Source organism: Numida meleagris, chromosome 3, assembly GCF_002078875.1.
Source record: "Numida meleagris isolate 19003 breed g44 Domestic line chromosome 3, NumMel1.0, whole genome shotgun sequence".
In the NCBI taxonomy this organism is placed as follows: domain Eukaryota; kingdom Metazoa; phylum Chordata; class Aves; order Galliformes; family Numididae; genus Numida; species Numida meleagris.
The window spans coordinates 76266792-76294612 of NC_034411.1; the positions used below are offsets into that span (position 1 = coordinate 76266792).

General features: G+C 40.8%; 1 protein-coding gene across 1 annotated transcript; it reads right to left on the reverse strand.

Annotated features, from left to right (window-relative positions):
• Positions 1791–18769, reverse strand: SPACA1 (sperm acrosome associated 1). The gene is made up of 7 exons (XM_021392815.1): positions 18329–18769; positions 15286–15342; positions 11854–11955; positions 11366–11472; positions 10774–10909; positions 3413–3557; positions 1791–3143 (listed from the first exon to the last, which is right to left on the reverse strand). The coding sequence occupies exons 1-7, from the start codon at positions 18444–18446 to the stop codon at positions 3050–3052; spliced, it is 759 nt and encodes a 252-aa protein (XP_021248490.1). The 5' UTR covers positions 18447–18769; the 3' UTR covers positions 1791–3049.

Consider the following 27821-nt stretch of genomic DNA (forward strand, 5'->3'; position numbering starts at 1 on the left):
AACAGATAAATTATTTAATAGAGCAAATTATCAGCTACAAAACAATATTTTTCAGCATAGTCGCCACCATTAACCATGCATTTTTGCCAGCGGTGAACAAATCTGCATGCTGTGCTTGTAAAAAATCTGCATGGCCATCCAGAGTGTGCCTTGTCATTCATGTCGCTGTCGCCACTGCTGAAACACACCACACCGCCTCACTGTGCTCACATCCACTGTTTGGTCTCCACAAACATTCAGCAAGCATCAATGCATATCAATGGGTGTTATTTTTTTCCACATAGAGAAATTTAATGACACACCTTTGTTTCATCCACACTTCACAGAATCACAGAGTCACAGAACTGTAGGGGCTGGAAGGGACCTCTAGAGATCATTGAGTCCAATGCTCCTGCAAAGCAGGCTCCCTAGACCACGCTGCGCAGGTAGGCGTCCAGGCGGGTCTTGAACATCTCCAGAGAAGGAGACTCCATAACCCCCCTGGGCAGCCTGCTCCAGTGCTCCATCACCCTCGCTGTGAAGAAGTTCTTACGCACATTTGTGTGGAACTTCTTATGCTTCAGTTTGCGGCCATTTCCCCTTGTTCTATCGCCACACACCGCTGAAAAGAGTCTGGCCTCGTCCCTTTGCCTCCTGCACCTTAGATATTTATAAACACTAATCAGATCCCCTCTGTCTTCTTTTCTCAAGGCTGAGCATACCTGGGTCATTCAACCTTTCCTCATAGGGGAGATGCTCCAGGCCTTTTATCATCTTTGTGGCCCTCACTTCCGTGTCAGATGCCATTTTGTCAGACTGCCCGTCTGCTGCCATCTGTCACACGGCAGAAACATGTAACAGAATACTGATGGGATGGTTCAACCTCTACTGCCATCCCACCAATGTCCGCCTCTGATGTCACGGGCCAACATAACAAAATAGGAGGCATTACTTTCAGAGCAGCCCTCATACAAAATAGTTGTAGAACAGTTACCTTCGCATCCTTATGAAAAACAGCACTCTAGTTCTTTTTCTTTCAGTCATGGCATACCTAAATTACAGTTTGACAGCTATGAATTCAGAAGTCAATCCCAGAGCTGGAGGTAGGGGTTCCTATTTACCATACCTTCCATGGGAACCCTTTCCTGAGTAATAACCGCTGGTTTAACTCTATTTTTGAGACCTGCATTCAAGGTCTAATCCCAGCCTTACCACAACAGGCTGTCTTTGATTGCATGGGATCATAAATTCACATGGACTGTGTAATCTAGTTTTGCAAGCTGCAAAATCATCGTCTGTTCCTTCCTTATGTACTTTCTTCTTAACGTTGCAGCACTTTCACGTTTGTCCACCAAATGATATAAAATGACATAGCTAATGAGAGTGTTACCAAAAATATCATCTTCTTTTTTAAAAAAGTTATTTTTATGGAATTAAGTGCACATCATTTTTGAATATGATGTTTTATTTGCAAAAATGTAAATGATCTTTTCACTAAACAGCAAACAAAATGATGTATCTCTGAAAAATATGATAATGCTTTCTTAAGGATGTGCAGATGGTGCAGTTAGAACATCTGCAGCAATACAGGAACTGAAGAGAATAAGAATTATTTGAAAGAACAAGTTACTACCTCCAATCTATTTTATTTTGGTTTTTTTTTGTTTTTTTTTTTTGTTTTGTTTTTGTTTTTTGTAATATTCTTTACTGAGAAGCTTTCTCTAATGTGAAGTGCTCAATATTTGGCCTTATTTCAGCACGTCTATTATACTCAAGAAAAAAGCTTGATCATAAAATCTGTTAAACATTTTACTCAGTCCACAGTCCATTTTTCAATGTCACCAGCTTTTTTTAAATTGTATCAAACAATGTTTATTTACACAAATAGAAAGCACCTTCATAAACACAACAGTCACGTAATTTAGGATGGTTAGAGAAAGTCAGCAAGGATGGTCAGAGGTATGGCAGAGCCTCAGGATGAAGAATCACTAAGAAAGCTTAAATTTTTCAGTCTAGAAAGAAAATAACCAGGGAATATGTTGGAGACCTGGAAGATGCCCTTTTCAGGGAGAGGTACCGTACTGACCAATAGTTCACTGCTTGTGCTGTGTGTGGATTTCCTCATCACAGGATGTTTCATGTGACAGAAGCTTACATAAATACAAGGAAACACTGAACAAAGTCATGGAAAAGAAATCCATTCCAGGTTGCTTACTGCTTAGAAATTGCATCTTGCTTAGAAAAAAAAACTGTAAATGGCTGAAAGCTGGAAGAATACGTGGGGAAAACATCGTGCAACTTTGACTTGTTTCTGTACTCTTCCCTCAACATCCTTTGTCCATTGACTTGATTGAGGTAGATGAACCCTTGGCCTGACCGAGGGAACTACTCTTCTGTTCACACGTTTTGGTCCCCTTGATGGCAGAAATGGTTATATGTGCAAGTGTGAAGGTAAAAAATTAACGAAGCTTATACAGCAAATTTTATCAGTCTTCCCTACCATTACATACCATTCCATATGTCTAGAAGTGTGATTAGAGTGATTAGAGTGATTATATATGATCATCAGAGAGATTAAGAACACTGCAAAAATAGTTTTTGCCTAGGCTGTATGCTCAGTTTCATATAGTCTAGATTAACACTGCTATCAATATAACAGATGTTAAATACATTCTTTTCAACCTCCTCCCCAAAATTTGGCTTTAATTCTCCAATTCAGAGGTGCTCAAACTATTACACTACCTGGAAGGGACATACACCTTAAAATAGGAGGATTTTTACTATTTTATTTGAAATTCAGTAATCCAAGACAGTGAATAAACTGTAAAAAGTACTCCTAGTTGTTTAATCTTCTTTATATCCTGTTTCTGTGTAATCTGATCTTCCAATTTTTTTTTTTAATTAAATTAGTTCATTATTCAAGTGCTGGAAGGGCTTCGGTACTTCATTCTCTGTGGGTGAGGCCTCTGGCACTTCTTGTATTGTGGCTAATGCAGTTTGTGAGAACATTGTAGATGCAGGTGCAGCAACTTCAACACCCTGAAAGCCGACACTGACTCTGAGAGGCTACTTATTCCATGGAAATCACTGAACTTTTGTTGGTCAGCTTTTTGTCTTTGTCATCTTGACCATTTTCTGAGTCCAAAACAGTTTTTATAACAGCCCTGAAATAGAAACAACAACAACAAAAAACCCACGCATTTAAGTAGGTTTACATAAATTGCTCTGAATCATTCCCCTCCCATCTGCAGTCACTGTAAGTGCTTTGAAAAGTACTTCCATCCAGTCTTCAAAAGCTTGCTTGTGCTTCTCTACTGGCAATACAAATATTAAACTGCAGAGAAACTTGAAATAGTTCAGCCCAGGTCATTTTTGTCACCTGTAATACCATATTTTGATCAAGTAACACATAAATCACGTGCTGTCCACCTACCAGTGAAGGATTATAAAGATTATGACAAAGATCGCACCAATGGTCACAATGACTGTAGTAACCACACAAAAGATCAGAATGGCATCTGCCCTTCTTTTCCTTGATTGCCTTTTTCCTTTTTCCTTTTGTTGTTCTGTTTCCAGTTCTGAAGAAAAGAAATATATAGCCATTATCATATTCAATTTTTCAAAAGCATCAAGCATTTAATATCATGAACAGCACTGAAAAGGAACAGTACTTTATTCTTTCATCTTGAGGTCTTTCATGACCTTCATGCCTTTACAAAGTCAGAATAGTAACATTCTATGCCTTCCTTGCAAAGGGAGGTCTAACCAAAGAAGTTGCAAAGAAATAGAGATCAAGGTATTTGGAATGGGACTCAGGAGAATATGGAGAAGGGATCTTATTAATGCTTGTAAATATCTGAAGAGAGTCAAGTGGGTGGGGCCAGGCTCTTTTTATGAGTGCCTATCATCAGGACAAGGGGCAATAGGCACAAACTGGAACACGGGAAGTTCCGTAAGAGCATGAGGAAAAACTGCTTTAACTTTGAGAGTGACAGAGTACTGGAACAGGCTGCCCAGAGGATGTGGGGCCTCCTCAGAGAGGAAAACATATCTATTTTGGTATGTGCTAAGAATGACTGGAAAGGACTTGTTTTGCATGGCCCAGAAACAAATAGTGAGGAGCAGCTCCATGAAGATAAGAAGACAAAAATGTAGAAAAGATTTCAAATAAAAACGTACTCTGTAGTGCTGTAAACTGTTCAGCCTTGGAATATTTCTAAGGAAACGGAGGGCTCTACCAGTGTTTTAGCTTTTTATCTAAGACAAGAGATAACTATTGGAAGGTGATTCTAACAAACAACTCAGGAAAAGAGGAAAATGCTGAAGATGATCAAACAATTGCCCCCATCTATTTTTTGACCCTAGAAATCAAACCTAGTCACCTTGTTCTGAAATTTAATTGAACTTATTTGTTCAGCCACATTCAATCAAATCAATGAACTAGGGCACATCTTTCCAGACCTCTCCAGCTTTGATAACTGTAGACAGGCCAACTTTAATTTTTCTTTTATTTTCTCTAATATGAGTTTCTAAAACTATAATGTGATATCTCATTGCTTATTGGTACACAAAATTATTCAAACTGGCATGTGTTCTCTGTAGCAGAATGACTGCAGGAAAACCATTTCTATTTCTACTGCATTTCTATATCTACATAAGGTCTTGTGCCACTGTCATCTCTGTAGTATCTAAACAACTCTTTCATCACATCATTTGAGTTTTATTCTCCTGCATCACAGAAGTTTTTGGCATTCATAAACCACAGCTCATCTACAGGATTCTCCTGATCTTTCTGCGAGACACAAGACAGGGAGAATGGTGGACAAGCTGTGCATATCATACATAGTATGTCTGAATACTGGGCTTTCCAGACAATGCAGTGTTAACTGCTTTTAGACTAATTCGCTTCACTGACTGAATTGTCTTTCCAGAATTACATGCAGATGTAGGGAATGGACATTAATGAAAATTATCTTTGATTTTGCAATTTCATTAATGTAATATATTTTTCTCCTTGACAAGATGTAAATTTAGAGATCTAAGAATACCTCTTTTTACACTCTGTAACAGGAACCTGCTAAAGAGAAAAGCAAGCTTTCTGTTATTCACTGCTGATCTACTCAAGTTTTCTTCCTAAGCAAGAAATTCTTCCAGTAGTCAAGATCTAAAACTGCCTTAGAGACAACCTGATAATACAAAGGGATTTCCTTACAAATATACACACATTTAAAATGCAAGCAGAAAACAGACAGACAAGCAGCTTCCCAATAAGCTGTTTTACAATGAGCAAAAACTGTTTCACATCAGCAGCAGTATCAAGCCCCTGATCACATGCGTAAAGTCCAGGCAACATTCCCAATTAGGCAGAAAGAATTTTGCTGCAGCCAGAATATGCCTTAAAGCTCACAGTAAATGTTGCAAAGACATATTTACCCCACTTTTTTTTTTTTAAATCCACTTATCTTAGCAAGAGTAGAAAGAAGGATTCTTTTTTAAAAAGTGAAGTTTAGTTCAAGGACAATCAGCTTGGAGTCTACAGCTCACTGACAGCCTGTGGACTACTTTGTTATAAAGAATGATGAAGAAAAACTCTATCATATATATATTCCACAATTACACTGTAATGAAATTCCAAAATTTGTAAGCACCATCACCGGAAACTTTCTAGGGTTCTACAGACCAAAAATAAATTGATATTATACCGTTAGTCTCAAGCAGACTGTCTCCTGCTACTGTATTTTTCAGAATTCTCCAACTCTAGGGAAAGCTTGTGAATCTCAATATACCTGTTGATTACTTACATTTACCATGACTAAAAAAGCAACACAGTTAAATGAAATGCAAGAGTAGATTACTGCACTTAAATTGTAGGCACTACAAGTGGATCTCAACTATGAAGATGAGTTTCTCTCCAGCAGGTCAGGTTGAGGGGAAAAAAAGGAAAAGTATAAGCAGTGGAAGTGGAGATGAGTGGCTTGGGAAGAAAACAAGGATGCTCTCTAGATGTGCAAGGATGGGATCAGGAAAGCCAAGGTGCAGATGGAATTGAACTTGGAGAATGATGTGAAAAACAACAAGAAGGGATTCTTTAGATACATTGCGCACAACAGACACGCAAAGGAGTGTGTTCGCTGTCTCTGCAGACTGCTCTTTCCTGTAATACAATGGCGATGCACAGGTGTTTTTTTTTGTTGTTTCCCTTTCAAATTATCTCTAAGATTTTTCCTACGTATTAAAAATGTATATATTTCCTACATATTAAATATATTTTCCTACATATTTTCCTACATATTAAAAATGTATACGCAAAAGTGGGAACAGGATTGCACACAGACACACACACACACACAGGAGATCCACGCTGTTACACTTTGCACTGAGATCACCCATTCCTTTTCTGTGCAAATGCAAGGACAACACAGCAATGCTGATAATGTGCTTGCGCAGTGACAAATGGCAGAGATGTGAATTCTGCCTTTAAAGGAAGGTCTGGAACTGAAGTCATCAGCAAGAAACAAACTGTAAAGAAGTGGGAGCTGCAATGCCCTCTGAGAAACAAAACACTATTGCATCTATCTTCTCTGCAGAAGGGGCACTACGCACACAGCCCAACTTGCCCTTCCGCCCATGAAAAGCGTGGAGCTGGGGTACAGCTGGGATCTCAGGAGGCTGACACTATTCACGGAGCATGGTGATGAGGATCGTTCTCGGCTCTCACACTCCTCCCTTGCAAAGTCCTCCCTCCTCACAGCACTATTATTAGTTAATTTGAACAAACTGTCTTCCAGTCCCAAAGCCTTCACAAAACACCCAACAACATAATGGGTGGGAGTGTGAAACAAGACCCTCTACTGTACTTCAGGGTAGTGATTTATTAAGAAGGACGTAGAGAAATGTCAGTTATTAGAAGTTGAGATTTTCCTTGGAGAGATCTCAGTAATTTTTGATGATAAAATACTTGTTGTTCCTCTTGCTATAAAAGACAAAGAGACATCAGTCTGAACAGTTCTGAAAAAAAAAAACAGCCCAAAAATGAGAAGACAAATTACTAAAAACCACTCACTCATACAGAAAGGTCATTACCATTGTTCAATTAAAGGTCACTGAGAAGCACAGTGATCAGAGGTAAAGGACACAAGGAAGTTCTTTGTGCATAGCATTAAAATCAACTCATATAACGTTTTGCCACCTGCCATATATAGCCGAATTCATGTAAGGCCTTACTAGTTCTTTTGCAACATGCCCTCCAACTCTCCCACCTCACATGTGTCAAAATCTGAACTAAAGGGTCACACTACATGTTTTCAAATGTTGTCTTTGATGTCAGGTTCAGAGACAGTATTTCCAAATCTGCCACCGTTTTTCACACAGGTAGAACAACAGAACTGGAGAAAGGATGAGATCAAAACAAATACATTTGCCCCTTACCAGCTCCCTTGGTTATTTTGAGCTTTGTTGGCCACTCCAAGTTTTTCTCTCTAGATAAGTGTCAAGAAGTGAACGCCACTAAGCAAGTGCAGCTCTGCATCCTTAGCTCCATCCTGAAGTTCTGGTACTATCACAAAGAAATTTATCACTGTGGAATAGCACAGGGAGGGATATAGGTGATGAGAAGGACAAAATACAAACTAATGTTTGTGCATGTGATTGACCTCAGATGCCTCTCAGTTGGAGGAAAAAAAAAAAGTCATTTTGGAAGTGATACGCAGGACACCAAGCTTGCAGCAGAAGGAAGAGATTACCTCGCAGCTCATGGAGGACCACACTGGAGGAGATCTCCATGCTGCAGTCTGTGAAGGATTTCATGCTGGAGGAGGTGGAGATTCCCTGAAGGAAATATGATCCATGTGGAGACCATGCTGGACCAGGTTTATTCTGAGGACTGTGGCCCGTGGAGGACCCAGGGGAGAAAAGTGTTAGGAGGAAAGAGTGGCAAAGAGGAACTGCTATGGACTGACCACAGCCTCCCACTCCCCATCCACCTGAGCTCTTCAAGGAGGTGGGGTAGAAGATTTAGGAACGAAAGAGTGAAGTTGAGCCTGGGAAAAAGGAAGCAGGAGGGAAGCTGTCTTAGTTTTTGTCTTTGTTTCTCACCAACCAACCCTGTTTTAACTGGCAGTACATTAAAAGAATTTTCCCCAAGTGGAGTCTGTTTTGCCTGTGATGATAACTAGGAAGTGATCTCTCTGTCTTTATCTTAACCCATGAGTTTTCCATTTTATTTTCTCCCCCCTGTTTGGTTGAGAAGGGGGAGTGAGAGAGCAGCTCAGTGGGGTCTGGCAACCATCCAAAAGCAGCCCATCACACCTGTCCATCTTATGCTGACCAGAAATCTTTTAGACCAGTTTGATGCTATGGAAAAAAAAAAAAAAGAAAAAAAAAGCCAATTCAGTCCAATAGATTATGTGAAAAATGAGATTTTGCCTTATTTCTGATACTGATTTTGTGATTCTATCCTTCTTTACATCTCATCTTGAAAATCAGATAATGGAACAGAAAAAGGTGTTCTCAGAACAGAAAGACTAGAGCAGGTAGAGAAACCATATTGCTTAAATTAAGTCTCAAATTCCCCAGCCCTCATTTCAAAAAATCTTTTAATTAGAAACTGGAAAAGACAGCATTGTGATGTGGGAAGAAACACTACCCATCTCCAAAGCCTGGAACACAGCAAGATATGCACTTAGAGAGTGGAACAACTCTGCAAAACAGAAGACAACAGCTATGAAAATCTAAAACCAAGCACATGGAATTTTGCCACATGTATTGATGCTGCCAGAACAATCTTTGTAACATCCTCCTGATCCTACTGGAAAACTAAATGCAGTATTCTGATCTTACTAGATGTGTGACCATCCAAAGACCATTTTGCTCCCATTGCTGGGGGTTTGCAAAATCCCTCCCAGTTGAAGAAAAGAGCAAGTCAGAGACCACCTCACAAGGCTGAATGTGTACAAGCCTATGAGGCCAGACAACATGTATCACCGGGTCCTGAAGGAACCGGCTGACGTTGTTGCAAAGTTATTCTCCATCATATTTGAAAACTCATAGCTGTCAGCCAAAGTTGGTGGTGACTGGAAAAGGAAATATCACTCCCATTTTCAAGAAAAGGTGAAAGGAAGACCTGGGGAACTACAGGCTGGTGAGCCTCATCTCTGTGCCTGGGAAAATCATGGAGCAGATCCTACCGGAAGAGATGTCAAGGCACACAGAACACGAGGTGATCCGAGACAGCCGATATGGCTTCACTGAGGGCAGATTGTGCCTGACCAACCTAGTGGCCTTCTATGACAGAAGTGATAGCATCACTGAACAAAGGAAGGGCAACTGATGTTGCCTACTTGGACTTGTGCAAGACCTTTGACATGGTCCCGCTCCACATCCTTATCTCTAAATTGGAGAGATATGGATTTGAAGGCTGGACTATTTGGTGGATAAAGAATTGGTTGGATGGCTGTAGCCACAGGGCTCTGCGTCCAGGTGGAGGCCAGTCATGAGTAGTGTCCCCCAGGGGTCTGTCTTGGTGCTCTTCAACAATCAACCTTTCTAACTACTTCATCAGTGTTAGAAATGTTCTTCTGGTTTCAGTCTACTCATAAATATTTTCTGAGACAACAGACTCAATCCTTCTAAGAAGTTCTCAATGGATGTATTTGTTGGGTGGGTTTCATCTGACCACTTTTCACCACAACAACTTAACCAGAGTTTAAATACAAGCATGTTGTCCCATTGATGACTCACCAACTCAAATCAATGGGACTATTTGCATGTTTAAGCCTAAAACAGATTATGTGCTCTGCTAATTCAGATCTCAAAAAGGAACTTTTTATGCAAAAAGAAATGCAGAAACTAAATACTAGGAGAAGTTCAAAAAAAGAAAGAAGAAGAATCAAATAGGTGTAACCAGAGATTTGGGTGTTTTGTGACTGCCAGAAGGATTTAGAAAATAAACTCCTCATTAAAGAACCTCAAGAGAGATCCATTTTGCTGAAGGAAAAAAAAAAAAAAGGAAGATTAGGAGTGGAGGCAAAAAACACTGAGGTCAGTAACATGGAGGTAAGTCTCACAAATGATTTCCTTCTTTCTTGTCTGCCATGATTTTTCATAAGACCTGAATCTATATTATTTCAGGGGGAAAAAAAAAAAAAAGATGTGCAAGGAACTTTCACCCTTTCTCTGATAACAAAAGCTGGGGTTTTCACATGGCTACTCCCATGATTTGAGAAAATCAGCACACTGCTATCTCTCCTTATGGAGTCAGCAAAAATCCAGCTAGCAGAGGAGGGGAGAAAGATGTTACAGGGAACTGTCTTATGAAATATTCTTTTCAAAGTTAAACTTCCCTAAATCTATTGTGCATAAGCAAATTCCAGATGGCAGCTGAAAGAAAAAACTCAAAAGGCTGTTTTACAGCTTCAGTACTGAAGTGGAAGGGAGACTTAACCGCAGAACTGTCTGATGTGCTGCTGGTTCTATGTAGCTCAAAGAGACAAAAAGGACCCAACCTGGGTGCAGTAACAAATGAGTAGGAAATAGGAGAACCTCCTTATTTTAGCTTGAGTTTTACAAAAGCAAAGAAAATACTCTTTTCTTCCACAAGGAACTTCTTCATACCCATTCTGTCATTTTCTTTTTTATGTCTATTTCATCGGCCTGCATTTCATGACAGTCACTACCACGGCACACAAGCCCCTGCCTATACGTTACTGGTGACATGCAACCCTAAGAAAATTGAATGCCACATAACAAACACAAGGCTGTAACACTGGAAGACAGTAAGTGTCTTTACGAGCTTACCAGGTATTGCATTCACTGTGTATTTTACAGAGGCAATTACACTTCCATTTTCTATAGTTTCACACTGGTAAGTAACTGAACGCGTATCTCTGTGTACCACCACAATAGCCGAATCATCGAGAAGAATGCTTGCTGGCTGCCCATATATAAAAGAAAAGGAAAAATACATGGTTTGTCTCTTTTTAAGTTCATCTGCAAAGCAGAATCACATCGTGTCAGACTCACAGAAAAGCGCTTAGTTTATTCCAACTGTTTTCACCCCATCTCTTCAGCACCTCCTATGAGAACAACTGAGAAGGGCAATGTGATTGTGACTAGATAATATGTATTCACTCATCAGTCACTATGCCCAACCTCTCTGAAGTAAGAATAAAGAAATTCTAAAATTACTGTCTCCCCTACAAAAAGAGGAAAAGATTGCATGAAAGTGTAAGGCCATATAAACTAACTCACTCATGACAAATCAGGGCTTAATTGCACTGTAACAGCAAAGGAAATAATCAGCACAGATGCTTTAACATTTTGTATGGGGCATGTGGTAAACACATCTATTATGCAGTTTTTCTACACAAAGTGGTGTTCAGTTACTCACCTTGCCTGGAATTAAGATCTTCCAAATATATTTAAATCGATTTTCAGGATAGATATAAATACAAGTCATCATCACACTTGTAGAGTTCTCAGAAACTGGTCTTCCCCCTACAGGAGGGATTTTTAATAGGTACATCATCAACTATATGAGACATCTCTATATGGATCATAAAGCTCATAATTCTTCAAACCGCAGAATGTTACTTGGAAATTATCCTTTCTCTTAAAAATTACTTCAATTTTTTTTTGCTTAGTGCAATATCTGGAACTAAGCACACAGAAGAAAAATGGTATTTTACAGGGGCGTGAAACCAAATGCACATCAGTACAAAAATGAGACCGTAAACACTACCAGACTGCTGAACAGGGTAACTGGAGGGTGGAATACAATAATTGCATTCCACTTCCACGACACTCACAACAAATAAGAATGTTTCATTTGAATTTACTTATTTGCTTTAGATTACTGCATCACACTGTTCCACTCACATCCACAGTCCACTGGCCCACGGCATTCCTTCACAGCGACAATACATTTTGCTTCATCCCCAGGGCATCCACTCGTTGCCAGAACTTCTCGAATGCCAATACCTTTGGGGAAAAAAAGGAAAAAAAATTATACTCTCTACTTCTTCATTTTCTCCATACTCTGTTTTTGCTTTCTCTCTTTATCCTAGATGTTAATATGATGTATCTACCAAACACCAGGCAAACCAGATCTTCTCAGAGTGCCTGCTAAAGCTATCCTGTGTTGGTATCTAAGATTTCAAAGCAACATTTACATCTGACAGACTCTGCACCATAGGGAGTCACATCCTTGGAATCATCATTCTGTGTGTCAGAAGAATTCAATACGAATTCAAAACTTTTCTAACAGAAAAAGAATTTGAAATGAAGCTACTAATGTATGTTCTGCAAAACAGTTAATTCACTTTAAGTATCAAAGCACTCCGGCTCCTGGCCTTTAAATGCTCGAATCAGATGGCACAGAGAATACTGTGCAGACTGCCAACTCAGCCTGCCTCCAGTTTTGTGATTGCTGGAGTGTCTTCAGCTCCCCCCGAGGTCAGCAGAAACTGAAGGTGCTAAAACCTCCTGGGACTGGGACTGGGACTGAGGAGCCTTAACAGCAAGTGACACAGGAATACCACTACTGACTCCAGAAGGAAGCCCCTAGGTGCTCAGAAGCTGGTGGTCAGTAACACAGGGCTTCCGATGAGAAGCTGGTGAAAACAAATGTTGAACACCAGGATTCCACCTGCAATGTGGAGGTTACCACTGAAGGCAAAAAATGGGAGATAACCTATCACAAATGCGTAAAGCTAAGGAAGATTCCTACACAGCATTCAAGTAAGCAAAAAAACGTTCACTCTCCTTATCAGGGTTTCAATGGAAACATCCTCATTTTAACAATTATGAACAGATTCAAAACAAGTGCTCTAATTGTTTTTGCCAAACTGTGTGTACACAGTTCACTGGAATGACATAGCTTGTGGGGGAGGCAGGAATAATATGTTGAAGCCCAGTAAACAGAAAAAGGTTCTGCCATTTTTCCAGAATCATTTTGTTTACTAACAGGCATGGAAAGAGAAGAGTTACCCCCGTCTTGCAGTATGATAACACATGGGGAATTGGTTTGAAGACTGCATGTACGATGCATATGCCTTCCTTAAATGTGTATTATATAAACCTGTGGCTTTCAGACTGTTTCAGAGATGTCATGCTACTTGTGAAACAGTACTTCAAGTGACAGAGGGAGACAACACCACTTACTGAAAATGACACAAAAAGAGGATCATTCTCCACTCCAGAGAAATGTCTCATCTCACGGATGTGGAGACAGAGGTGTAAATGGCAATGAACTGACACTTTTATTAAAGGCATTCCTCTTTCTTCAGGGCGATGTAGGTTTTTTTAGCTAACAAAAATAAGATAGGAAACCTACGAAAATCCAAAAGGATGGCTCGATAAAATCTGGGTGCTGGGCTAACTGTAATGACATTCATCAGAGAAAAATCTCACCATGTCTTATCTACTGCAATATTAAAATTGAGGAAGTATATCACACTCCAAGGGCTGATGAAAAAAGCTCTTTTAATCAGATCTGCAAGTCCTCTCAGTACTCCTCTTCTGCTTCTTTCCAGATAGCTTTCTTCTTTCACTCCCATGTTTCCTTTCCTCACCTCTTCTTAGTAGCTGCCAATGCTGATGAAATTAATCTACTGAGATGCTCTAACAAACGAAGGCTTAACTTCACCAAGTCATCCAAATTACCTTAAAGGAAACTGGCTTGGATGCAGTAAAAATAAATTACCCTAATGAAATTCACCTTGGAAAAACGTAAATTAATAGACTAGTAGAGGCAGGATGGATGACCCACAGAGAGCTGAATTCTTAGCAATAGAAAAACAGCAGCTGAGAGAAATCTAGAGGTAGGTGCCAAAGGAACTGGACCGTGGAGAGACTAATACAGACTTGAGGCAGATATGATGTAATTAATATACGTGTTAACTGTGCCTTAATGCTTATGTAAATCTGGACTATGAATAGAGAGAACAAAGGATCTGAGCCATAGCATCACTTGGAAAAAAAATACAAAAGGGGAGTCAGTTTGGAAACCAATAAATATATAGGTGAATCTAAGCAATAAGAAAGAACTGGAAGCACACAAAAGAGCTCTGCAGTTTTACTAGATGAACTAATAAGGTATCTTCCAACCTTTCAACAGACAAACATGCAATGCATTGAACAGCCCAGACTAGAATGAAGGCTACAAACATGGCTTGAAGTCCACACATGAGATGATGAACTTTTATTGTTCCTTTCAGATCTTTAATTTCTTGATTCTTTAGTAAAGTATGTATTTTCTAACATTAAAAGGGTTAAACATTAACTTCAGGAAACCAACTGAGGGAAAACTTACTGAAATTCTCTGAAGATAAGCAATATTTGAGAGGTCTTCTAGAGGCATGGGACATAAAGAGCAGTTTCTTAGTACCCTAAACATGTGTGCTCCAAAGCAAGTGAGATTACTAAGAGTACATATATTGTATGGGCATACCAAATATACAAACAGCTTTGAAATTATGAAGAAAAGGAAATATTAAAGTACATAGAGGCAAAAATAATATATTCTAAAACCATTACATCCTACTATCCAAAATAGTTCTCCTGAGGTAACCAAGGCAGTTATATCACTGGAAATATGAAAAAGTGACTGGAGAAATATAGGAGTATACTCTAGAAAACATCCAATTGATGGAGGCAAAAACTCTTCTTTCTTTTTTCTGTGGTCTTACGAGAAACAGAATTTGTTCAGAAAAAAAAAAATAATAGCATTTCTGATTCAAGCCTGCTTCCTAAGCAGTATAATTACCACCTCACAGCAGTTGCTATCACCACCCTAAGCATAGAGATGTCTTCCTAAGGCTCAACTCATTTTTCCTCTCTCCCTTCCCACTCCAGAATGATACCTCTTCTCTCTGTTGCACAATTTATAAATTGTATAAATGTGGAATACAGAACAGGCTATTGCAGGCAAGCAATTTTTTGGCAATATTGTATGTGGGAAGACATCTGTGAGAAGCATCAGAAGATCTTTCATCTTCTGAACATCTCACAGATGTTCGCAAATAGGGAAAATTGTTACTTTGGGGAAGGCAGCTCATGTGCCAATAAACGTAGGGAACTGGTTTAAAATAGGAGCTTGCAGGCTGTGAATTTAATAAAACAACAGATCTGACCTAAACTTCTAATGACAATCAGCCCGATTGTTTTTGTTAATTATAGTTATTGGCAATTGAAATCAATGAGAGGTGAACGAGGGCATGCAAATTACAACTGCTAAACTGCTACAGTTAGCACTTTTTTTTCCCCAAAAGCAAATGACAATATGTTTTATTCATCTGCTTTGCTACTTACCACATGTAACTGTGCATTCTTGAATTTCTAGTTCTCTTGACTCAACAGCATTCAGACCTGAACACAAAACCTGAAGTTACATCTCTAATACAATGACAGGAGTGGAAATGTCCAAATAACAGCAAACTCATTCTTTTATTACTTTTTAGTTGAAATGCAAAATTTGCCAACATTTTTGCACCACAAAAACAAGACATTTATGACATATAGTTCATAAAATCTAGTGTGAATAGCATTCGTATTTAAACCTTAAGATGATTCGTTAAGAGGGAAAAACGTATTTTTCTCATGAAACAACTTAAGATGTTAAATTAGCCTACTGAATGCTCAGGAAAACACAGTGTCTAGGTTCTATGCAAATTATAGGTCCTCCCTGAAAAGAGTTAAGAAAACTTTTCATTAAATTGCATTCAATCAACTCATTTCCTTGTTGGTTTTTGTTTTGGTTTGGTTTTTTTGGTTAACGTAAGCCTTCCCACATGATTTTTTCCCCACCACTCTTCAAGGTCAGGTTTAGACAGCTAGCAAAAAGATGAGTCAACCAGGTGCAGTGTTTTAATTAGGTACTGGGCATTTTAATCACAGTGATTGGGTTCCTTCCATTTTTCATGGTACTTTAAGGTTACAGAATGGGTTTCACAGAACATACAGAACCAAAAGGTTCTTATCTCCATCTGGGACTCAAATCTGGATTATGTATTTTATACCTAATAGCACGCAATTTCAATGTTTGTTTATAAGGATATTGAGATAATTGTTCCACCAAGAAACTAACTTAATGATGCACCTTTGGAAATTAGTCATTAAATAAGCAATAGGTCTTTCCAGTTCTTCCAAATGCAGAGAGAACAGACAAGTCACTATGACTGTTTTTACAAGTCTACATTGCCAGTCCAGCCTACTCAGATTATTTTTTTCTGATAATGTAAATTTGCTTTCACTGTCTCTCAGTTTTTTATATTCAAGATTTATGTTTACAAAATGTTATTTCTGTGTAGCAATGCAAGTTTATATATCACTTCTTGCTTTTAAATCTTTGGATAACATTTACATTTTCCACACACAGACTAAAACTTTAAATTTCTCAGGTTGAAAGGAACAGTTTCATTTCTCTTGCAGTCAGTGGTATACAAATATACTTATTTCTTCACCGTAAAGGATTTACAGTACAGCAGCACGCTGAATTCTCCACAATGATAAACTGACACTGGACTCTTTTTTCCCAATATTACACATGAGCCATCAACATCTTATTCTTCTGTTATCTCTAACTGTCTCTATGGTTTTGACATTTATTTCAGCATATAAACTGTGCTCATCAGAACAGTCTTCTAGCTTGCGCACAACAATCCTTAAACAATAACTACCCAGCTGAATGCTAAAGTAAGACTCCAACCTCAGGAAAATATAAGACCTAAAATCATACGAAAATGGAGACAAACTGTAAAACAGCTTGGGTATCCTCAAACACTATATCTGATGAGCTTTAAAAAATAATCACTTATTCAGAAGACAGTTACAGTCTCTGACACCCTATCATTCTTCCCTTAGTAAATTAATGGGACAGTCATTCAACAGTCTTGTCTCACAACTATCACAGTGAAGGAGGGGAATTTAAGGACCCTCTCTACAGTCTAAATACAGTCCTGTTTTTAACTTGGTACAATATGAGATATGCATATTTGTGTGCATAATAAATGTAAGTGTGCAAAAATGAATGGGAGGCAGAGCTAGGACAGCTTCAGATAGTGAAAAAGTCTCAGAGGATTTCTGACTATTTGTATCAGGTTATGAAAAGCCCCAAACTTCCGCCCTAAAAGTAGGCATTAATTCAGTTTTGACTTGACAATGTAAGTATAGCTATGGCAGGATGTTGTGTCTGAAAACAGAAGTAGTCATCTCCCATCTAGACACAAAGTAAAAAAAAAAGAAGAAAAGAAAAAAAACTTTTTAAATAAGCAGAGACAGTGAACTTCAGGTCTTGCTATTAGAAGGCTGAGGGACTTTGCTGCCAGTGAAAGTGAATGTCTTCTGATTAGAGGAAGATTCCAACCACAGTGCCATTTTGGGATGCTTCTGGCTCCAGGAGCACCATAACATACAACCATTACTCTTCTGTCAGAGAATCAGTGATGAACCAGCGGACAATAGCTCTGAATAAAGAAAAGATGCAGTACTGTCTAAGTAAAAGCACTCCCAGTAAACCTCTGCACACATCTAAGCAATAAAAGCTGATTGGTTCTAAATTAACAAGTCAGTCAGGAATCACTGGTACTGATTTCCGATTCAATTTCTGATTACATGAAATTAAAAAAAAAAAAAAAACAGAAAGAAACATTAAGGGAAACAGGAGCAGATTTGCTGATCATTTTCTGGATTAGATGGTACTTTTTGTCTGAATATTATGAACCTTCCATGCCAGTATTACAATGCAAAGTTTGCGTATCTTCCTTTCCACATAAAATGAGCCAGAATTTTAAGAAATCTTCCCATAAGAAACTACTGATCTTTCCACTTGTATGTCTGTTTCCAGTTGCATCAAGTTCAGATAAAAATATAGCATCAGCTCTGTACAGAGAATTATGGATATAGCTGCCATTAGCATTAATAGGAGTTATATATGTAAATCCCACACATGCTGAGATAAGAACGTGCTGAGGAACTGCATTTGCATTCCTGTCAGGGGGCTGCAATTAGCACCAGCACAGCAAAGGCAGCCTGTATTCCTCTCTGCATTTGGAAGCCTTGTAAAACCTATGTAGAACAGAAATCTTTGCCGTTAGACACCATTTTAATTACAAGCTGCATCACAGCATACACGCAGGATACTCTGATAATCGCTCCCAAAGCCCACGGAAGCCAGCAGGCAGCACCGGGTCGCGGCAGCGAGCCCCAGGGGAAGGGATCCGCGGGGTCTGGTGCTCTTGCCAAAAGCTGGGGCTCACTACTTATGGGGTCCCCAGGGTCCGAACGCAGGGAGCAGCACCGCCCGCGCCACAGCCAAACCACAAGGCGCAGCGGAGGGGACGTGGCCCCGCCTCACCCAGCTCCTCCTGCTCGCTCTCGTCCTCGGAGCCCGGCGACTCGGCGACCGGCAGGGCCGTGAGCAGCGACGCGAACAGGAGCAAGAGGAGCGCCCCAACGCCTGCCCGCACTACCATGGCCGCCCGCCCGCAGACCCGCTCCTAGCTTCCCGGGAAGCGCTGAGGCGTCACAATGAGCCCCGCCCGGGAGCCGAGTCGAGCCCTGACCTGACCTGCCCGGCCCTCGAAAGCTGTCCGGGGCCGTCAGCTGCGGGCAATTGGAGCTGCTTGTGGCTGCATGGCTTGCCTGTCCGTCCTGACAGAAACACTGCACGAGCTCAAGCCCTTGTTTCCTAATAAAATGGTCGACAGACTTCATAGCACCCCATCGGGGGTGGTCCTGAAATAATAACGTTTGTGTTTGCTGCTGAAGCTTCTAGTTCTTCTCCAGAGTCCAAAAAACAAACAAATGAGCAAATGAAGTTTGAATTTTTGTGGCTGGCTTCTGTCACTTAAAATGCCATCTTAGGTTCTCCACGGTGCTTTTCAGTGCCCTGCATACCAGAGCCCTGTGCAGGGTGTCTGGGCGCAGCCAAGAAAAGCCCCCATATCTCGAGGGGAGGGTGGTGATGAAGGCCTGTCCTGGGTGTGCAGGACAGTGGTATGTGCACAGGGCCTGCTGGCAGCAAGCAGCCTGGGGCAGGCTGTGCAAGTGATGCTCCCACCTTGTGCACTGAGCCTGTGTTGTGGTCTGCTATTCAAAAACCTGAGCTACTGGGGAGTGCCCCCTCAACTAGGACAACTTCCATCAGGGTTTCCCAGCACAAGAAAATGCATTCAGCAGGGATGCTTGTGAGTGCAGAGCTGGACCTGGGCGGTGTGAAACTTGCTTTCATAGTAGCTGGAAAGGGGCAGAGGCTTCACTGCACTTCAGACTGTCTGTGTTTTACCCCTCTGACTTAGCCTTTCCTTAGTCATTTCTTCCCATAGTAGATATGGAAGAAAATTCCTGTAACTAATCAATCTGTTTTCCAAAAGGGAAGAAGTGAAAGGTTATTGCTTTTATGAAGTACTTGGTACGCCCTCAGATATTGCACCACTGAATGCAGAGGAAGTTGGAGAAGTGTGAAAATGCTGTCTGATGGGAAATGAACCATTGCTCATTCAATAAACTTCATGAAGCTGTCAGAGTCAATGTTGTTAAAATAATAGTGATAATAATAGCTCCTGTTTCTATATCTTCAGGACCCAAAGTCATCTAGAACTGGAAAACAAAGTCAATATTGAATAAAAAGAGCTGTCTCTCGGGAAGGGAAAATGACTGAGTGAATAAGTTAATGTGTGCATCCAATTCTAGTTTTTGTTTCAGTTAGACATTTTCAACATTGGTATGTTTAAATGTGCATTTTACGTACCTATGCATATACACTGATGCATGCATATCTTGTGGCACTGTGGCTGTTTATGATGGGAAGCAGGAAAAAGCTACCATAAAGGAAAGAGGAATAATTTCCAGGGCCAGCAGGCATACATACTTCACTGGAAGAAATAGATCTTTATTATCTCTACAGAATAATCAGGAACTCAGCTTTTCAGCAGAGACATAATAAACACCCAGATGACATTTTGTATATTTTGTGTATTAGTACAACTGTCTTTTCCATTCCTTCACATACTTTGTCTTAGTCTCTTTCTAAAGCTTATCTTCTGCCCAGGTTCTCCCTCTTGCTTTATAACTCTGTATTTTTCTGTTCTGAAAAATAAAGGGATAACATTAGCAACAGCAATGGGCAAGATGCACTTGGCTTCTGCTGTGCTGTGTGTCTGGAGCAGCATTGAGCACTGAGTGGGCAGAGCTGTTTCACCTACTTGCATTGCTCTCACAGCTGGCTGTGCCACAGGCTGCCCAGAGAGAAGCCTGGCAAACAAACAGCTTGGAAAGAGCTTGCAGCTGCTTGTTCTTCTCCCCAGCCTCAGGACAGCCATAAAATGTTGCTGCAGTAGGAGTGTGTATTTGGAAGCTTTCTTCCAGACTGCTCCTTTTCTCTCCTACTTTGACACCATCTTCCACACAACTGTTTTCCTCAGCCATTTACAGGAAGAACAGTCTGCTTGGACTTGTAGTCAGTGCCACTCCCATCCCCAGAGTTAGGGACAGTGAGCAGAGTCACAGTCCTCCTTTGCATTACCCACATGTAAAGCAGGGAATGAGAGATGTAGCTAGGAGGCACAGACAACTTCCTAAGTGTCACAAACACCTGGAATATGATTAGCTCTCAATTCTGCCTTCAGGCTACATGAGATGTGGACTTTCAAGTTAGCCATATAATATGAAATGGTTTCTTGCTGGTTTTATTATTCTAGTTGCTAATTAATAGACCAAATAATGCCATTACCACAACATCAGCAGATTTGTACTTTAGTATGAACTCATTCTCAATAAGGACATGGCAAAATTAGATGCTCATTAGTTTTCTGAGTTAATAACTGTACTTGTGAAAGGTTCAAGAGGCATCCAACCACATGGCATGAACAACACAGTAAGCCAGAGCACTCTTATCTCCTTTATTCACGAGAACTCAGCTTGTTAACATTGTAAGGAAGATGTTTGATACTCTTAGAAAACAGGAGTTCCATGCAGTGCTGTTTTCTGTGTCAGGACTCTTTTACTCAGTGCAGTTGCTTTATTCTCTGTGCATGGGCCAATAAATAATTCTGTAGGTCATATCTCACTGAAAGCTCCTGCAGCAGGAGTTCATGCCCGAAGGTCAGCACTTCTGTAGTGGTCCGGGGGAGGTAGGCAACAGCTCTGAAAAACACCCCCTCATCTTTTTTTCCTATGCACAGATAATGGCATACTTCTTCCACTGGGTAAGAATTGTTGCCATAGTAATGTTTCCAGCACTCCTTTGGATCAATAACAGAACAGAGGGTTTTTCAGGTATTCCTGTTGTTTGCAAGCCTGAAGCCTTACCCTGTATATATTTCTATTCCTTTCTATAAAATAAGTTTGTTCAAACATCTTTCAGCATTGTACGTTTACGCAAAGAAGGCAATGAAACCATGGTGTACAAATATTTGAGGTCAGAATCAGATTTTGAATGGCACATGCAGTTCTGACTAGAGAGTAGAGTTGCTTTTGCTTAATCAAAGCCCTGAACTTAGCCCTTATAGTCCTATTAACACCTCACTGAATACAGGAATGATATTAAGCCACAGAACTGGTTGCATTTTTTACTGAGGGTCCAGATCTAGTTCTCTTCACAGTTCAGTGGCATTTTTTCAGTTAATTTAAAGTTCATTACTTGGTTCATGAGCACTTTCTGTAGAGACCTAACATTACCACAGCATAGATATAACTAGACTAGACATAGATATGACTAGATGCTCTGAATTCTAGGATGGGAAAGAAATGGAAGCTTTGCATAAGATAAAGATAGAATCTACAAAAGTATGGATTTAGACACAGTGCCGGCACTGTCAGCAAACACTTTCAGCACATACACTATCAGAAGACCTGCCCATCAGCTGTCTGGCTATACACATGCCAAATGACTGCGTACATGCTGAATAGAGGCTACATTCCCCTGTCATATCCCAGCAGTTTGGGCACATCTCAACGCTAGCAGTGAGCTAGCTGAGATGATTACTGGAAACACGCCCATTCCCAGTAAATAGATTGCTACAGTCACGATGTTTAGGGGTTTTAAGAGTCAGTGTGCGTGGGTTGAGCCAGTTGAGCCCAGTACTGGAGAATGGCTTCAAGCACAGTTAATGTACAAAGACAAACATTGGTGTAAGGTGAAGCATTGCCATGTTTAAATGTTTTTGTGAATGTGGCATGAAGAGCTGGAGACAAACTTTTCACAAAAGAAAGTGTTGTTCTTTCCCAATTGATATACAAGCAGTCAAGAAGAGCACAATTTGCTAGCAATATATTTTGCATCTCTTTAAGAAAAACATCTCAAACTCTACTTAGATTTCTCCATGGAATAGCGATTCTTTTACTTCAGTATTTTACATCTAAACTTTACCACTCTCAAGCTTATTATGCATTTTTATATGCATAGATTCCTTTAAAAAGAGCAGTATTTACCTACAGATGCTGCACAAGGCTTCTTCAGGTATTAGTTATTCATTTCTAATTAGAACAGGAACATGCTATCTTCTGCAATTATGCAGTACATTTTTTAAATAGCGGCTAGTATTTCATTGCCTGCTGAAAGCATCTCCAAATCACAAATACAAGTGGCTTCTGCAGGAACAGTGGTAATCAGCACCATAGACACAACTCAGAGAGATTCATTAGAGTTCCCCAACAGTTCTTAGGCTGGTGTCTGCACATATCACAACTGAGCAGAAAAACTAGGTGCTGCTTCTCCTATTCCTCTTACATGGCATTTCTCAGGAGATGTGGTATTCCGTATCTACTTATTGTTACCTGTTCTTTCCTCCAAAAAAAAAAAAAAAAAAAAAAACCTGAAAAAAAAAAAAAAAAAAAAAAAACTAGAGTAACTTTCCTTTATCTTCTACAACTCCTTCCTCAGTGGCAGCAAGGCCCTCTTGCCTGCATCTAAACATCTGGCCTTCCAGAAGTGAATGCAAGGAGGAAGGAGTAAGAGAGGAGGAGAAGACAAAGCCTAGGATGCACATAGGCTGCTGGACACACGCAAACACTCCTAAGTCCTGTGGCTTATATGTAATTCTTTGCCTCCGTTGCATCACAAGAAAGACGGGGGAATTTCTGCTTGTGCACAACAGCCTGCTGAATTCTGTTAATCACACAGAATAGATGCAGAACAAAATGTAGAATTTCCTGATGATGTGATTCTGTTCATGTTATTTAGGAGGTACACCTGCCTTCCTGACAGTCAGCCTTTTCAACAATACCTGTTAAAGATTTTATGCCAGAAATATCAGACAACTCACATACATTCTTAGACTTTCTCATGTAGTCCCATTCATCATCCTAACACTCTGAAGAGGCTTTGATGAGAAAGGTTAGAGACATGGGAACTCCAAGAGAAGGGAGACTGAAAACAGAGAACGACTGCTAAAATGACCTGCTACATCTGTACGGACCAGAGGCCACATTTTGGTCCCCCTGTTATACCTCTTTTGGTCGGAGTAATTGCTCATATGTTAAGTGGGGACTAAGTGCAAGTCCAATTAGTTAGAAGCCTACTCATGTGCAGGACAGGAGATGTTGGAGGGTGACCAAGATGATCAGAGGGCTGGAGCACCTCTCCTACGAAGAAAGGTTGAGGGAACTGGGCTTGTTTAGTTTGGAGAAGAGAAGGCTCCGGGGAGACCTCATTGTGGCCTTCCAATACTTGAAGGGAGCGTATAAACAGGAGGGGGATCGATTGTTTGTAAGGGTGGATAGCGATAGGACAAGGGGGAATGGTTTTAAGCTGAGACAGGGGAGATTTAGGTTAGATATTAGGAGGAAGTTTTTCACACAGAGGGTGGTGACACACTGGAACAGGTTGCCCAGGGAGGTTGTGGATGCCCCGTCCCTGGAGGCATTCAAGGCCAGACTGGACGTGGCTCTGGGCAGCCTGGTCTAGTGGTTGGCGACCCTGCACTTGGCAGGGGGGTTGAGACTCGATGATCTTTGAGGTCCTTTTCAACCCAAGCCATTCTATGATTCTATGATTCTGTGTTTTCTTTGTAGCACTGAGAGAATCAGGCTCCAAGCCCTGAGTACTGACAGTACTAGAAAGGTTGCAGTTTTGATTCTGACTTGCTCTCAACACCAGTGAAAATAAAGTCTGCATTATAAAAGAGTCTTTTTAGGTAAATGGGAAAATTCATGGACTGTTATTTCAGGACCAAAGACGTAGCCTTAAAATAAAGCAGCCACAGGCATGCATGTAATCTGTTAGCCATATCTTTCTGTTCCAAATCTAGCTGCTACCTTAGACCAGGTCACAAAGCTAATTGTTGCAGTGAGGCTTTACTTTCTGTCTGTTACCAGTAATCAGCTGCTGTTTGTTCCTTAAGGGAATGCCCCCAAGGCTACCTCTGGCACTTGAGCCTTTCTGTTTACCCACTCTCTCATCCAGAATCCACCCGCCTCCACATGGTGTTCCTTGGCATCCTTGCTAGCACAGAGCTTGCAGTAGCTGTAGCTTTGCTCGTCTCTGCACACGACTGTTTATAAGCCAACACAAATGCCCTTGCACCTGGCCAGAGGCGGACAGCAAGGCACTGCTAAATAGATGCCAGAGCTCCCGCACTGTCCTGCTAGCCTGTTCTTCAGGCAGCTGATCACATTCAGGAATCATGCTGTTTTTGTCTGCTGTCCCCTGCAGTTTGGCAGAAGCATCCTCTGAAGAGGCCTAGCAAGAGCAAATGCTTATTAACTCCTCCTCAGATATCCATGGGTCTGGATGCACTGAGATACCATGGTAATGAGAGCAGTAACAGCGTCTAGACAGACAGACAGACAGTAATCCTACAGCTAGGGGGAAAATTTTCCCAGCACACATTTCATCCAATCAGCTGTTATGTATTCTGAGCAGAGGAACATGTGAGTACATGGGCCGTGTGTACGGTGAACTTGGTGACTGCGCTGTGACAGAGTTTTTATACGACATTACAGAGCCTCTGGCGAACCTGTAATTAATAAAATACTTACAAAAAATTAAAATGACATCTAACATTTGACAAGCTGTGTTATTAAAAGGGTGTCTTCAATAGTACAGGGTTTTCCTGGTGGTAATGGGGAGCCAAACTGATCTTCCAGAATACAGCTTTTAAAAGGAGGGAATTAAGTCACTTTAATAGACTGTCTTTTCCATAGCCTACACTTAAAAGTCACCACATCATATTCTGATAAGGATTTCAAAGAGCAAGATACATTTCTGCCTTCGATGTTGATCAGCTGTGCACTTTTCTCTTATGTGCATTTGCCTTGATAAAAATGAACCTCTGTTGGCTCAGGTGCAGAAATTAGGAGCTGCCCTGAACGTGTTTGTTTGTTTGCTCTCAAGCATAAATTACATTTGAACAATAAGGGCATAGCTCTCCAAAGGGCTGAGCACCTGCAGCTCCCATTCCACTCAGTTGGAGCTATAAATGCCAAGCAGCTCTGAAAGTCCAGGCTTGTAGCTGCTCAGTCGGATGAGATTTATCCAAGCAGTATTGATCTACGACTGAATCTCAGTATAGGGCTGCCTTTGTCATTCCAACTTACTGTGTTTACCTAGAGACTTAGAATCTGTGTAGAACATTCAGAATAATTTTGTTTAATTAAAAGGCTGCAGTGAAAGGAAAGAAAGGCAAAGATGTGCCTTGTTCTGCAGTACAATAAAAATAAGTAAATACAATTCCAGTTAATTATCCATCACTCAATACAGAGACTTCTACTTAATCTAATCACTGGTTAATTAGATTGTGTGTTTTATTTGATCAAATCTACTGTAACCAAATCATCGACATTTGCATTGTGCTTTGTTTATTTTGTTGATTTTCTATTATTAAAAAGGTCAATGTCAGGTCAATTTAGGCCCATATTTGTTGTTTTGTACAACAAGATTTCACATTACATAAACATCTCACTCCATTCGGATGCTCATACTTTTAGAACAATGTATATACTGAAGAATCTAAAGCCTCCAATTTTCAGGAGAATTAGATGCCTAACCCTGGTTACAGAGCAGTATCTTTGACAGCGCGTGCTACGTCTACTGAGGTATTTTCCAGAATCAACAAGTTGTTTCAATAAAGAATTCAGAACCTAAGTGGAAAGCATGCAAGAAAGGGTTCAGGCTCACTGTTTCCAATTTGGAGCCCTTTCCATTTTCTTTGGTGATGCCTTGTTAGGCCCAGGCCTGCAGCTGAGCCGCTCAGCTGGTGTACGGTGACTTGTTCAATGCTGGTAATCTGTTTGTGTGGCTGATTCTGTGGAGACTTAAGACCTGTTTTGACTTTCAGCGAGACTCACACCTCTTTCAGAGATGTTTTACCTTCATGTCAGTTAACAAGTACAGTTAACAGAAGCAGCTCTTGCACCAGCTGATGAATGGGCTGCACAGGCTAAAGCTGGCCTAAGAAGCAGGTTATTCCTGTGTGTTTTAGAAGGATCAGAAGATAAATATTTTTTCTTTTAACAAATTCTGAAGATTATGGGCTACAGTTGAGAGGATTATGGTGCTGTGGTCCTATACTGGTATTAGCATGGTGCAGAGGACACCCTCAAGCTACTCAATCTGGTATAACTGATAAGCAACTGGACCAGAGCTGGGACACTGAAGGGTTCAGAGGACCTGAGAAGAAGAATAGCAATGACTCCCTACATTTTCCCATGTAAATGTGAATATTGTGGTGTTCAATGCTTCTCTCTAAAGTGCTGTTCAAGACCATGGTGACTACATGAGAAAAATTTCCTTATCTTGAATTTGCGAGAGCTGGGGTTGGTGATAAGAGCAGGGATAGTATAATAAAGAGTGCTAATCTCATCATAGCAATCCTGCTGTGTGTATTGCTCAGGGCCGGCTCTAGGTATAGGCAAAATAGGCAGTTGCCTATGGCAACAGACTGCTGGTGAAACCAGAGAGCTCAGCTCTGCAGCCGCCTGTCACTGTGAGAGCCTGGAGAGCCAGCCTGGTGCTGGTGGAGCAGCCAGAGCCTGTGGGGCCCTGGGTTTGGTGGTGGCAGTGAAGACCTGAGGGCTTCCCCCAAACCATTGCCATCAGCCTGATCCCCATCACTGCCCCAAGCCCTCTGCCATGGCAGAGACAGAAAGCCCAACTCTCCACAGCCTTCTCTTTTGCACTAAAATTCAATTTTGCTAGCGCTTCTGAGATGTCTGGAGCTGACTGGCTCTCATGAGAGTCTTGCAGGCTTATGGTTGCTCCGGGCAGCCCGAGGTTACCCAGACTCTTTATCATCATCAGCTCCTCCAAGCAGCAGCAGCACTGGTGCTGAAAGAGCCCTGTCAGGAAGGTGTCACATTGCAGTAGGAGAAACAAGTCAGGCCTTGCAAAAATGTGCAGGCGAAAATCAAACAATTTTTCATGAAATCATGGCAGAGCATTAGGGATGTTTCTGTGCCAACATAGAGCAGAGCATAGAAAGTGAAGAAGAACTGTTGCTTGGTCATTTTGGAGCTAAGGCAAACCCAAGGCCCAGCAGCCACCAGATTCACATTTCTAGCCTTTCCCGTTGCCACTTGGACCCAAACATCACTTGTTTTGGAAAGTTGTAAGCACGACTTTCAACCTCTTTGCATTATAAAGCAGTTTTTGAAAAGTCCTGGTTTTGTGTTGGCAGGTATACTCCATCACTGGGAAGCATCTGAAGAAGCGCTTCTTCAGAGTATTTTATCCTGAGGCTTGTGTATTGGTTTGAGTGCATTTGTGTTTACAGAGCACTGAACTGTGTTTGCCTTGTTGCTTCATTACTAGAAATATTATCTGCTTGCAAAACAATACATGTTTGGGAAAGGATTTGGTGGGAGGGTGAGGTTGCTCAAAGTTTATTTTTTGCTCTCGTTGCCAATTACTG

Excerpts from the sequence above, each read along its gene's own strand:
- SPACA1 (XM_021392815.1), bottom strand. The coding sequence starts at position 18,446 with ATGGTAGTGCGGGCAGGCGTTGGGGCGCTCCTCTTGCTCCTGTTCGCG. Across the intron at positions 10,910-11,365 it reads AGATCTTAATTCCAGGCAAG|CCAGCAAGCATTCTTCTCGA; the intron begins GTGAGTAACTGA and ends ATATATGGGCAG. Across the intron at positions 3,558-10,773 it reads CACAGTGAATGCAATACCTG|AACTGGAAACAGAACAACAA; the intron begins GTAAGCTCGTAA and ends TCTTTTCTTCAG.